The 13,251-nt window shown below is 41.1% G+C and overlaps 1 protein-coding gene across 1 annotated transcript in view; it reads right to left on the reverse strand.

Annotated features, from left to right (window-relative positions):
- Window positions 1-46: 46 nt before the first annotated feature.
- Window positions 47-13,251, reverse strand: part of ITPKA (inositol-trisphosphate 3-kinase A) — a 39,622-nt gene continuing 26,417 nt past the window's right edge. The window contains exons 3-7 of the mRNA XM_054068712.1: window positions 12,219-12,432; window positions 10,303-10,507; window positions 6,094-6,195; window positions 5,049-5,120; window positions 47-4,181 (exon numbers count right to left, since the gene is read on the reverse strand). Coding sequence (XP_053924687.1) covers window positions 3,978-4,181; window positions 5,049-5,120; window positions 6,094-6,195; window positions 10,303-10,507; window positions 12,219-12,432 — 797 coding nt within the window. The 3' untranslated portion in view covers window positions 47-3,977. The remainder of the gene's footprint in view (window positions 4,182-5,048; window positions 5,121-6,093; window positions 6,196-10,302; window positions 10,508-12,218; window positions 12,433-13,251) is intronic.

Below are 13,251 nucleotides of genomic sequence, written 5' to 3' on the forward strand. Positions count from 1 at the left end.
CTGACCAAATCACAGTGGATGTCTTTTTTTTTTTTTTTTCCTTCAGTCTCATTTATTTAGTAGCATACACGCTTCAGAGTAACAAACACTCAACCAATACAGTCAATGTCAAAAGTGACCATGGTCAGCATTGCATTGTAGTGTTCAGAACGGATGCGCTGTGGATGATACAGGCTATTTGATCTCAGTACCTTAAAAATAACAAATAACAACAGCAATAAAAAAAAATAGCAAGACCCCTCTGAGATACTTAAGGGTTGGTCCAACTCCCATTGAAATCTTTCCCTACAAAAGGAATTGGATCAGATGTTAAGTGAACTTCCCTCCAGTGTAAAATTAAGAGGGATTTAATTTTCACCACTTTGGTTAAATTTCATCCAAATTCATATCTTTGTGAGGTCCCAACATGTGTAATTTTTAAACTTAGCTGATGCATTTCTTTCTACATTGCACCTTGCTTCAAAGAATCTCACAGCATCTTGCAAGCAATAATGAAGGACAGCCTCACACCATTCCTGTGAGGTAAGTAGATACTATTCCCATTTGTAAAATGGGAATGAAACCAAGGCCTAGGATAATTGTCCAAGGCCAAAAAAACAGGTCACTGACAAAGTTGAGGGAGAGAAGTCATACTGCTAGAGTCACATAAGAATAGAGCAGCTACAGCTGCATCTAGCTAGTGAAAATTGTTAAGACCTTGGTGCACAAGTCACAGGTTAGCTGTTCAGCACCAAAGTACCTCTGAGCCAGCGTAGATACGCTGTGGAAACACGAGCTCTCCGTGTTTCCTGAGTGAGGCAATATCTCAGTGGAGGCATTAAAGAACTACATTCCGGACTTGTATGTGTACAAGTGCCTTGGTTATCGTGAGCTCTTCTACATTACATGCCTGTGCAAAGGCATCATGTGGACCCTTTGGTAAATATAAGCTTATTCAAGGCAACTTAACTTACCCCATAGTGAAAGAAGGTTATGCTGCTTCCTCACACTAGCAAGTGAGTGTAGAGAGACCAGCACTCTGGGCTATCCAGTGTGAATTAAGGTAGCTAACTTAATTCTGTACTTGTTTGCTCAAGCTCAGAGACTCAGCCCCTTAGAGCTCCAGTGCCCAGTTGCAGTCCTACACTTGCAGTTTGCTAATGAAAAGCTGCCTCCTCTTTTTTTTTCCCATAAGAGCAGCAGATTGTGGCTTCTTCCCTTCTAATCCCTTAGCAAGCCAAAGGGCCATTTCAAAACTAATTTGCTAGAACTATTTATCATCTAGAATGAGTTTCCAGACAGGGTCTGCTGCAGCAGAGATTTTCATCATTTTTCCCCTGACCTTGTCAACTCCTGCAGAACAATGGATCATTATCCATGTTCTCCCCCAAGACCACATACTACAAACCGTCCAGGTGCTAGTTGGATCTTATGAAGCTACTGGTACCACATTGCTTCTATTTCTCCTTTAGACCTGGACAGTCAGTCTAAAAGTTTGTCTCAAACTCTCAACTGACATTTGAGCGTCAACTTTTACCCCCTAAATCTTCCCTTTAGAAAATAAGTTATACTGGTGCAAAAGATTCACATATGTAGTAAGAGAAGAAAGAAAATTAAATCTGAAGATTAATTAGGCAAACCACTAATTAATTCTATCACCTTAACAGTCTCATTTCTAACTCTTCTAATTTTTTTTGTTATGGTAGAACTGCTTGCAATTGCAGTCTCATAGAAAAGGTCTTATTCAAGGCTTCCCCTGTGAGGCATATTTACTTCCAATTCTCCTTACCTATGGCTCACCTGTTGGCTGCAGAATAGGAAAAAGAATTGGGTTGTGTTTTGTTTTGCTTTGTTTTAAATTGAATGAAATTCACAACAGATTAATTTCTCATCTCATAGCAGTTCAAAAGTTAGGAGGCATCTGGAATGATAATCTCTCTCCATTGAAGGCTTGCTGACACTTAAAAAATTGCAAACCTTCTGAAACATCCAAGTCAAAAACTCATTAATATACTACCATAAAAATAAAACTCAGAAGGACTCTGTGAGACCACAGAAGTCTGACTTTGCAGTGTACTGTAAAAATAATTACCAGTTTCAAGCAATTTCTGTTTTAAGATGAAAGGTTTCTACATCATTTCTTCCTATAGAATACCCGCTCTATGTTTTCTAACTTTTAGGTCACAACCGAGCTTGAATTTTTAGTATTGCTGTTCTGTTAAGAGGTGATTAAAAAGTCAGTAAAGTAGTGTGTTATCTAAAGTAACTCCTTTTAGAAATCATTTTAGGCTCTTCAATTCTAATTACAAATGCTATAGTATATTTCATTCTAGATCTGGACTCTACAGCCTTTTTGGTCATGATCACAATTATTACTGAAATAGCAGTTTGCCAAAGCAAGGAGTCACCTTCATATATCCCACAGTTCTCAGAATGTCTCCTGAGCACAAGACAGCAATTTCTCATCCATATGCATTACTATCTTTAGATGTTGAAAGGGGATTAACAATCAAATAGTAATAAGACTTGTCCTCATTTTGAAATCATTTTGCATCATCACGTTATCAATGTTAAAACCTGGAAAGTGAGTGAACATGTGAATACTGCTAGTATTTATACTGCTAGTATTTAAAGAACTGTTCAAGTGACTAGAGGCAGCCCACAGAAGTTATGTGAAGCCATTACAAGAAATCCCTTCAGTCTTTCCTGATTTAAACCTAAACACTGTGAATTTTCTGTGGCTGTGGATGTGCCTGGGCCACAGCAAAAAAAGAATGACTCACAGGTGGCCCTGCGATTCCAACTGGGGACTATGTGATGTGATATATTGACATTCCTTCCTCTAAACTGCCCTGAGTTAACAACTGATACCTTGGAGGAAGGATGCCTGGGAATTACCTCATTGTTAGTGTAATGCTGTGAATGCAGAAACATTACCTTCCCGGTTGCTGCACCAGTCTATACACTTAAGTGACAGCTGCATTTGGGAACAGGAACATGGCCAGGAACCACGTGCATTAGGAGACAGTCAAACCATGGTCTTAAGAGATCACGTTGGTTGCTGGCTACTAGTGCATGTTTGTGCACGTGTATAGGGATCTTATTTTTAAAAAAGAAACAAGCCTTGAAAAAACCCTTAGTTCCCTGGTCTGTGTGCGAAAGAGTCATTACAGATTTTCAGAACTGCAGTTCAGCTGCAAGAGACCAAACTTGCCAAGTTAGGCACTTTTCCAACAGCCCACCCAGTCTGAAAGTCAAATGTTTTTGGAGACAATAGACTGCTATTCTCTCCCTAGAGTATCTGTAATCTCCTGAGAGGCTACATAAAAAGCAAAGGCTGTTCTTGGATTGAATCGAGGCAAGGGTAGGGAGGAGCAGGAATGGTCATCAGCAGTTAGCACATCCAGCCACTACAAACTGCTGTCTTCGTTTGCTCCAGGTTTCTTGTGATTATCCATTTCTACCTTGTGCACACTGTAGCACAACATAGCAGAAGTTGTTGGTCCATCCAATAATATACACAGGAGCAAGACGACTTGGAATTTGGGGCGGGGGGAAAATATCACTCTTGCTGGTTTCAGAATTACAGAGTTTCCTGAAAAATTGTTATTCCTACCCTGAATCCCCAATCACATGCTCTGGATCACTAAGAGGTAATCTGGAGTCCCGTCTATTTGCCAGAAATCAGAATCATTCTGGTTTACCATGAAGACCTCTTCACTCATGCTTGTGTGGTTCCCGAGTATGGAGATCTTCATCCTCTGAGGACCAGTCTCAAGGTAGGCTGGTGCAATACAGACCAATCTGGAGTTCTTTAAATTCATAGAGGGATAATGCAAAGTCCTTTTGCTCACTAACTGCTACATTCTGGATGCAGCTCCCTCTGCACTGATGACCGCAGGAGTTTGGAGAGAGTTAAAAGGTTTCCTTCTAACTGAGTAATCCCAGTAGAGCAGAAAGTTACAGAGCAGCCCTGCAAGTTTTGTGCCATTCACAACTCATCTTTCAGTTATGCTTTCCAAGATGCCAATCAAATTGTCCAAACCCAACAAGTACCCATCCTCCCTGTTGCCTTCTTGCCAGGGGATCCTGTGATCCAGTGTCTGCCCATCAGGGAGAAGGGTGGTCTTTCCAAAATCAATTAGCCACACATTGGCGTTCCCACTGCCATCATGTACAAAAAGTAGTGAACTTCCAACAACCTGGAAGATGAATTGAAATGATGCGGTTAAAAACACATCTTTAGCATCCCCCATCACTTAACACTTCCCACTAAGACAATGCCCTCCTCACAGTGACTCAAGAGACTTTTGGTCTACGTTTACATGTTGATGATTTACATGCCCCATCTGCATAACCATATCAATCAGTAATGTATAAATGGTTGTGCAGATGGGAAAAGGGACCCGACAAATGGAAGAACGGCGATTCTCCAGCTGACTTGGCAAAAGGTCTCAAATTCAGCAATTCATCAAAAGCCAGTGACTTCTTTCTTTCAAAGAAAGACCATAGCCTATGATTAACAAAAGCACCTTTAGTGATAAGAGGAAATCAACTAAGTAATATAAAATGTCTGATCTCAAAATCTTGTACATAAAATGCTGACAATGCCTTCTCCACAGCAAAGCATACAAGGAGACCACATAGAGTAAATTATACAGTGTTTTAATGAAAATCCAGTATAACTAATAAAGCCTTCATTGTCAAAGTACAACTGAATGCTACTGTATCAAATGCAAGCTTTCACACTGCCATTCTTCTATACAGATTGCCACTGAAACACATCAAGATTAGAGAAGCCACGGGAAACTGCTACTAATAAACCATTCCCTGCCATGGTCCAAAGCTGTAAGTGCTGGTGTGTTCTAAAATTGGGAAGATTTATTATCCCTCAACTTGTTTAATCTTCTGTATCATTGTGATGGAAGCCTTCTGTTATCTGTGTTGTTAACATGTGTTAGTTTTCCTCTACTACAAACTCCTTTCTACTAATACAGAAAGCTATTCTGAAGTACATCGGACCAAATGAAACAGCAATGCACTTCCACAGCATTATACTCCCTGCTCACCTCATGTCGTTTGAAGAAGTCTGAGGATTCAAGAATGACATGAATTTCCTGCAGACGCTTGAGGTATTTTTTCTGGAGGAAAAGCAGAAAAAAAGACAACCAACCCATAAACATTTAAGTAAATAATGAACTAAGATACTCTGTTTACTATAGGGTCATTATAATGAAGAGGTCATGTTAATTTTAGACTATAAATCCTTCAAAACAACAGGTTCATCATTTGAAAGTCAATCTGAAACTAAACTTCAACAGGCTTTCATAGTAAATAAACAGACTGAAGTGCCTCTGCTGCATGTGTTACACCGAGCATAGTTATCTGTCTTGCTTTGGATGCAATGAGACTTTGCGCATTATGGGATGGGAGAAAGATAAAAAAATCCAAGGCCTAATACATAAAAACTCTACTACACATTTTTAATGCTGTCCTGTGTTACCGAGCATGCTCCCTCTGGAGAGCTTATCTGCCTTCATGATGGCTTCTACAGTGCAGCAAAACACTATTGCATCCTTTGAAGTTCCAAAGACAAGAGACATGTTATGCCATCTACCACATGCCTGCTGTGCTACCCGTGAAGTAGCATACAGGAATTGCTCTTGAAGGCAAGTCTCACACACAGGAGCACAGCCAGCCAGCAATCTCACTTCCTGCCCCCATGCTCTAGTTTTATCCACTTCAGACTGAATTCTTAAATCACAAGTTTTCCTGCCAGCACAATCCTTTCTTAGACATCATCTTCCCTCTTATGCATCTAACATCCATGGATCTAAACTGATGGCAAGCAATAAGTTGGTATGATTGATGTTTTGCTAGCATGTGGGGAACGTGGGATGAACTTAAGGCAAGATCTGACCGAACTGGCCTCAGCCAACTACTTATCACGGCCCACCAAGTCCCCATTTCTGCTCCATCTGCTGGGAGGGACTGGAAGTCAAAACCATTTTCTTCTTTGGTAGTTTAATTAATTTTTCTTGTGCCAGAGGATACACGGCCCCGAAACAAGGTAATTGGGTCAAAGATCAGTGAAGCTGAAGAGTTCAGACTCACCAGAATAATTGTGTTGCCCTCAATGAATTCCACAAAAACCTGTAGAACTTGCTCCTGTGTCTTGGTAGTTTTGAAGTTTGTGTTACATGTTCCATCCGCCTTCTGCACAAAAATGCACAATGAGAGAGATGATTTATAATACACACATATCATTCTCCTCATCAGCTAATCCTCTTGAACCATCAACAGCTCAGCTCTTGCTAACCAGATGAAAGTGAGTAGTTGAAAAGAGCAGATAAACCAAGGAAGAAGTAGAGGACAAAAAAGACACAAAAGCTGATTGGATAACACTATGTAGCACTCAATTTCCTGTTGAGTGCACAGTTGAAAAAAACAACTCATAATATTACCAGCCTGCAGGAGCGTTTTCTCACGTCAGTTATAGCAGTGCAAAGTTCAACTGGGCAAACCACAGTGACCTCTTTGGTTCTCCTCTCATCTAGCTTGGTGTGGTCAAATCCTGGCTGTAGGTGTAAAGGGACATTTTCAAACCAGATTTTTCTAGTCCTTTTTGTTTGTTTCCTTTATTTTGGTTTTGTTTTTCAATGGGGAAATCAAAGAATTACAGTTAAGACTCCGTTCCCAATGTACCTTTGTACATTAACGTGACCCAAGAGTCACAAAACTGAAAGATAGTTGCAGACAAGAATGACCTGTGATTTGCAATGCTAGCAGTGACACAAATGTTAGCAGTGACAAAGCAGGTATGTGAATTTTGGCTGCAAAAGGCCAAAATTCCACAAGGACAGTACAGGCATGCTTGTATCCAACTGGTTCCCGGAGAAATGCAGAGTATTTTTGTGCTAGCAGTAAGCTCAGTACAGAAACATCGTGGTACTGAAAAAACAAGTCTTTCTATGTGCTGATAGTGACCAGTTTGTGCTTGTGGAGCTACAAGTAAACAAGAGCAGTGCATGAATTGGAGATATATGTCAACATAGACTATATGAATATGCATTTCTCCAAGAACATCTCTGTTTCTTCAAAAGACACAAATATGAGCATTTCAGACATGCATTTAAAATACAGCAATTATTGCACTTGGTGCGCGCGCACACACACACACACACATACACACAAATTAAATCATATAATGCTAAATTTCCAGATCCATCCTGCAAGACAATGAACGGACTGAATGGCAAGGCCATACAGAACAGCCTCCCACCTACCAGACTTCCTAGCAGCAGAATAAACAGAACTTTATTCCAAGGCTGTGGGCTAGATAGAAGTGTGGCATGTCAGCCTGATCAGATGTGTAAGTTATGCAAGAGAACTTCAGAAGGTAGGCAGTAAAAGTTAGGAGCCATCTGATCTGATGTACACATAGACATTTGGAATTTAGCCTCATGCTTCGTATCTCTTCATTTTTGAAATTTATTATTTTGAAATAATTAATTTATTTATTATTTTGAAAGTAATTTCTCTCTGTGCCTCAAATGAAAGTCTGGGATAGCTGCTGTGTTTTCACTTCTCATCCTTTTCTGTCTGGACTGACTAAGTTGCTTGCTTCCCCGTTATTTAGAAACAGTTCTATGATTGTTTCTTTGCAGTGTTTGGCAGGAAATGTAACTGCTGCCTGTCTTTACTTGCTGTAAATAACATCCAGAATTTGAATTCTATACCAGGTCTTTGCAACAACTCTGGATGTACCTGATCCCCAGGAGGCGCATGCCTGACTCACTCCTCGAAGTTGAAGTCGTACCTTTTTCAGGGACTCCAGATACATCCGTGCACAGCAGAGCAGTCCATAGCACAGTGTAGCTAACAAGCCACTTTCAGCACTTTTCATTAGATGTGGCAATGACATGGCTAGCAGGAGGGCACGTTTGGCAGCTCCATAAAACACTGCTACCAATCTTAACCTGTGTGGTCTTGCTCAGATTCCTCTGCAGACTTCCCTTAAAGAGCTCTGGGTTAAGGTCACAACCTAAGTGGATTCACAAAGATTTATGCATCAAATCTGACGTCCTTCTGGGAAAATGGCTATCACTGATGTACAGCTATAGGAATGGCACCAAAGAAAGAAGTAATTTCCCAAATTGCACAGAGATTCAGTAACAGAATAGGAAAGCAGAAATCCTGATCCTTGGCCTTACGCATCTCTGCTCTGCAAAACTATTAAGTTAACATTGTAGAGACAATGTTTGTGATGCCTAGCCTTCAGACAACTCCTTCCAGAAAGGAAATTTGCATTCTGAATCTGGCAGGCACAGGAGATTGAGTGTCAGGTAAGGAAACCCAACAGTTCGAACTATTTTTTATATGAGGAAGAGGGAAAAATCCTGCAAATGAACCTGTTTTGATTTCAGAAATACAGAAGCAAAGCAAGGAAAAGAGATGGATCAACCTAAAGAGAAAAGGCACCCCAGTGATGAAGGGGAATGCATACAAATCAAAATCAGATCTCATTTATTGGCAGCCACTTCACAGAAGGGCTTCCACCATTTCAGTTTCTTTGTGTCTACGTCTTACTCCAGCAGCCACAGGGCAAGAATATTTCTGAATGACCAAATCCAACACATCTACTCAGCTAACTCCAGGAGTTTATTGGTGTACTCAGGGAAGAAAACCTCTGTTTTCCAGCAACCACTAGCTGGCACCACTGACTCTCTCAGACTTTCCTCTCAAAATGGGGATCTCTGCAGCACTGCTTCACTCCTTTGCAAATACACAGAACTGGATGTACAATTCAGCTACAGTGAAACAGTGTCGGCAGTACTGACTAGTTGTACAGCTTGAACAACTCATTTCTGTCATTGTTTCTCCACGTACAAAAAAAAAAAAAAAAAAGAGAATGATACCTACATCCCTCGTAACAGCACAGGGAGACAGAGGAAAAAAGCAACGCACTGGAGCACTCCAAGGGATTTCCGGTGCTTAATAAAAAAATAAATACTTGTATCCTGTTTTGCGCAGTTACAGAATCATCTCAAGGGAAATATCACACAGTCTGTGTGCCATACTGCTCCTAACCACCGCTGGTAGCCAGCCAAAACACAAAGAACAAGCCAGGAGATTTTACTGGAACTCCCCTGTGCTCCTTTAGCTCAGTCACTCTTCAGGACTCAATACAAACCAGTAAATAGTCTTCTACACTGACCAACTATTTCTCCGAGGACACAAGTGAAAGGTTCCGAGATCATCATCTGTGTTTCTGATTCCATTACACAGACCAAAGACCTAAATGGCTTAAGAATAAAATAGGTGTCTTGATAACATCATTTGGTGGCTAAGGATAGGACAGGAAGTGTTTCGGCTGAACTGGAGCCCAATCATCTACCACCCAGACAGTTACTTTGTGAGGATGCCAGTGTCTAATGGCCAGGAGTGGGTGGCACAGCATATGTGGGGCCAGCATAGCATGAGCTGGAAGCCCTAGTTCCTGTATCACAGCAGGAAAATCTGTGAATGAGGAAGGGAAAAGACAACACAGGGAAGCAGAGGACAAAGAAATGTTTAAAGAGCCTCTGCTTCTCAGCGCCACCCTCTTCTGTCCCCGTCTTCTTCTTATGTTCTTGAACTACAAAACAGAAGCAAAACTAATCCGGATTATCATTTACAGTGTCATAACATACATAAATGTATACATTCTGGGAACATCCTCACATCACACAGGGTAAGTCATGCTAACTTCTTAATAACTGTCCCTTCAAGGGCTTCAGGTCACAAGTACTCATCCAGGCCTCGGGTGGGCTTGGGCAGCTCTCACCATGCGCTGTGCTGGTACAGATACACCACCATCAAAACCCAAGCAGACTAGTTTAAGCCTATCTCTGACAGGCCTATGCAAGCAAAAAGCACACCTTTGGATTCCACAAGTGTTACCATGCAAGTAATTGAGTGAGGTGGCTGATATTGTATGACAAGGTCCTAATGGGTTTCTCCATAGGCATCTGACATCGCCACAGGGGACAGCAATTATAAAGAATTAACAGGTAGGAAAGAAAACTGCCAAGGTTCTCCTGTGGCTGTACGGTAGTAACCTGGGAATGCTGATGTATGCATTTGATGCTTGACATCACTGACACTACCCTTATAATTACAGTGGATGCTTTAAAACCACAATACACTAAACTTGGGTTTCGATTAGAGCATTTTCACATAATCCTATGGAAAACCTGGCTACTGATGTGCACTAGCTTTTTGATTAATCAACAAAACAAACAAAGTTTCATGTCCAAGAACAGGCAGAAGTGAAACTATTACCTTAATCCCTTCAATCCTGAAGCCCAGGTTGGCACTAGAGCTGATGGTTTCCCTCCACTGCATGTATCGGGGTTTGGTGATAGCACGCTGGGCATTCTCTTCAGCTGTGGGAGCAAGAGGATCCACTTCAATCATTTTCTTGTACATGTCCTTACGCAGCTTTGGTTTCTCACGGGCCTTAGTCAACTCTTCCTCCAGGTATGTCCTGCAAAAACATTACATCCCAACAAAACTATAAGGACTCCTCAAACATTTCTTTGTACAACTTACAAACTGGCCTCAAGAAATATCAACCAGGGAAGTGCATGTTATCTACCCCAGTTTTGCATGTGGGCAAACTAAAGAACACAGACTAATGACTGTGCAGGTGTATTTAGTGACAGTCATAAAAATTGGGAATTGTGCCATTCACTTCTTGTTCTAACTGCACCTTTACGTAGTGTTACATGTTATTGTCATGTCCTGAACGAGAATGGGAGAAAGCTAAATTCCTCCCATCCCATGAAACAGAGCTGTATTTTCAGAGCACAGTTAGAAGAGATCACTTAAAATGAAATCAAAAGCAAATAGGGCTGCTTAAGTCTTACCATCTCCTCTTTCCTCAAAAAAACCCTAACAATAGTTAGGCGTCATTTTTTTCACAGCTCAGAAAGCAATTAAGGTTTTACTTAATGCATTAGCAGTGAAAGACAGTGAAAGACAGAATCACTCTTCATATAAAGAGTAAAGCAAATTATCTGAGCAGTTTCAAACCAGAAGAGGCAACTAAGAACAGGAAGATGAGGAGTGACAAACCTTCCACACTTTGCTGTTACCATGCAACCCATTGTTCTGATAACCATTAGAAAGGCACTATCCACATTCTCAACATTCCACTGGACTCCTAAAGCTTGTCTCTCTCCACAAAGCTTGCATTTTTTGTCAAGCGCCTAGAGCGTACTTTCTTCATCAGTGTAAATAAACCAGGTTGGTGTTCAGGAGATGCTGTCACTCATTACCAGAATGTCACCTATTTTGAATAAAATATGTTCTGCTGCAATTCCTTCTCTTCTTTCTTCTAAGCATACCAGTACTACACACTTCTACTCTGATTTAGCTGACAATTCATTTAAGATTCTGCATCTATTTGAAAAGACTGGTCTGCACTCCTGTAAGTTGAATAACTCGTTAATAACAATGACTCTTGAGCATCTGAGCTGGCACCCAGAAGATTACTACGACAGTTTATACCTGTCTGTACTGTTACTTCAGGCTCTCAACAGACTTTTTATCTTTTTGTTATACTTGGATTACATTTTTGAGGTTTTCAAGAAAAAGGAAGTGAGAATCTGGAGAACAAGGTGATCGAGCGTCATGGAGACGTCAGAGTAGGGAAAACAGACATCAGTCCTGGGCAGGTGGTCAAATCTTTTTTTTAACCGAAAAGATCAATACTAGTGAAGACTCATTCAAACACTGGAAATGGGCTTTCACACTGCCATTCAGTCTTTCACATTCGGAGATGGGAATTATACTTTTTGTTAGTTTTTTTTGAATGACTGCATACACGAAGATTAAATGAACTGGCCATGAATGAATCATGTTTTGGTTTTTTTTCTCCCTGTATTTATTATCAGACCACTGCAGAGAAACTTTGTCTTAAATCATCCCTAAAAACTTCTTGATGTGGATAGTTTTTGAGGCTACAGATCAGTTAGTTTCCAGAATCCATGTAAAATCAGGCAACAAAGGAGCATATTCTCCTCAGGTTGTTCAAGACCATTACCAAACCAACAATAGGTTGCCTGGACTGAATCCCAAGGCTCCAAAAATGTTATCAGACTCCTCCAGAAAGAGCATGACGACACCCCTTCTCTGTCCTCACTTCCTTCAAATGCATTTTGGTTAGGAAGCACTTTCCCTTTTGTGTACCCTACCTGATCCCCATTTTGCAGTCCATCACAGAAGGCCCTTCAAAATCAGTTAGCAAGTCATCCAGCTGAATGTAGATCTCGCCATCTCTCTCCACCACACCATGGAAGCAAGGGACACAGGAACGTAGCGGGTCTTTCATCAATCGTTCAAAACACTCCTTTTCATTCTCGGAGAAGCGCTTGAGAATCTTCCCACTATCAGCTGCCTTGAAACTTCCTAAAAAAGAAAATCAAACACATGCTGACAAGACTGACATGCAAAAAAGAAAAACACCTTCCTCCACCACTCCAGTTTCATCTACCTCAGCTCCATGTTCCAATCTTCTAACTGCACCAGTTAAAAGATTCCCCCTGAACTGAAAAGATAACACATGTTTCGTAAAAAATAAAATGCCAAGGACAAACAGAGGCATTGGCAGTTAAAGTCCGTTTGGATACACTCCCATGACAGAATGCATAGCTTTAAGGAGTGCAGCTCCTCCAGGCCATCAGGTTTTATTTCCAAACCCTATGTTAGGATATTAAACACTACTACACTTATTGAAATGCACAGGAAGAAGCCACGAGCCAGAATTCATTAATCCTCTGACAGGCTATTTTAAAGCTGCATAACACTGCCTGTGTTGGCTTTGTCCTTAATCCTCACACAGGGCACACCTGCTGAGCGGGTACGTACTGAGGCAGTACGATCAATCAGTGATTGTTAAACAGCCCGGAATTGGCCAGAAGCCAAGCACTGCCCTTTCTACACACACACACGCAGGAACTGCGCATGTGTGTACCTCCAGGTACTGCCTCTTCTCTGGAGCTATGCTAACCTGGAGGTACCGCCTGTAGTGCAATTGGTTTTTTTACAATGCTGTCTCTGGATGGTATCCAGTACAAATAACAGTCTGCATAGGCCAAGATTGGCAGTAATTAGACACACAGAAGTTGCTCTCCTGGCCTGCCACCTGCCAATGACATCTGAAGAAAGCACACGTTTCATTCAAAAGTACTTCTTAATCTACCAGACATACAGTAGGTGCCAAAGTAG

Source organism: Cuculus canorus, chromosome 5 (assembly GCF_017976375.1).
Source record: "Cuculus canorus isolate bCucCan1 chromosome 5, bCucCan1.pri, whole genome shotgun sequence".
In the NCBI taxonomy this organism is placed as follows: Eukaryota; Metazoa; Chordata; class Aves; order Cuculiformes; family Cuculidae; genus Cuculus; species Cuculus canorus.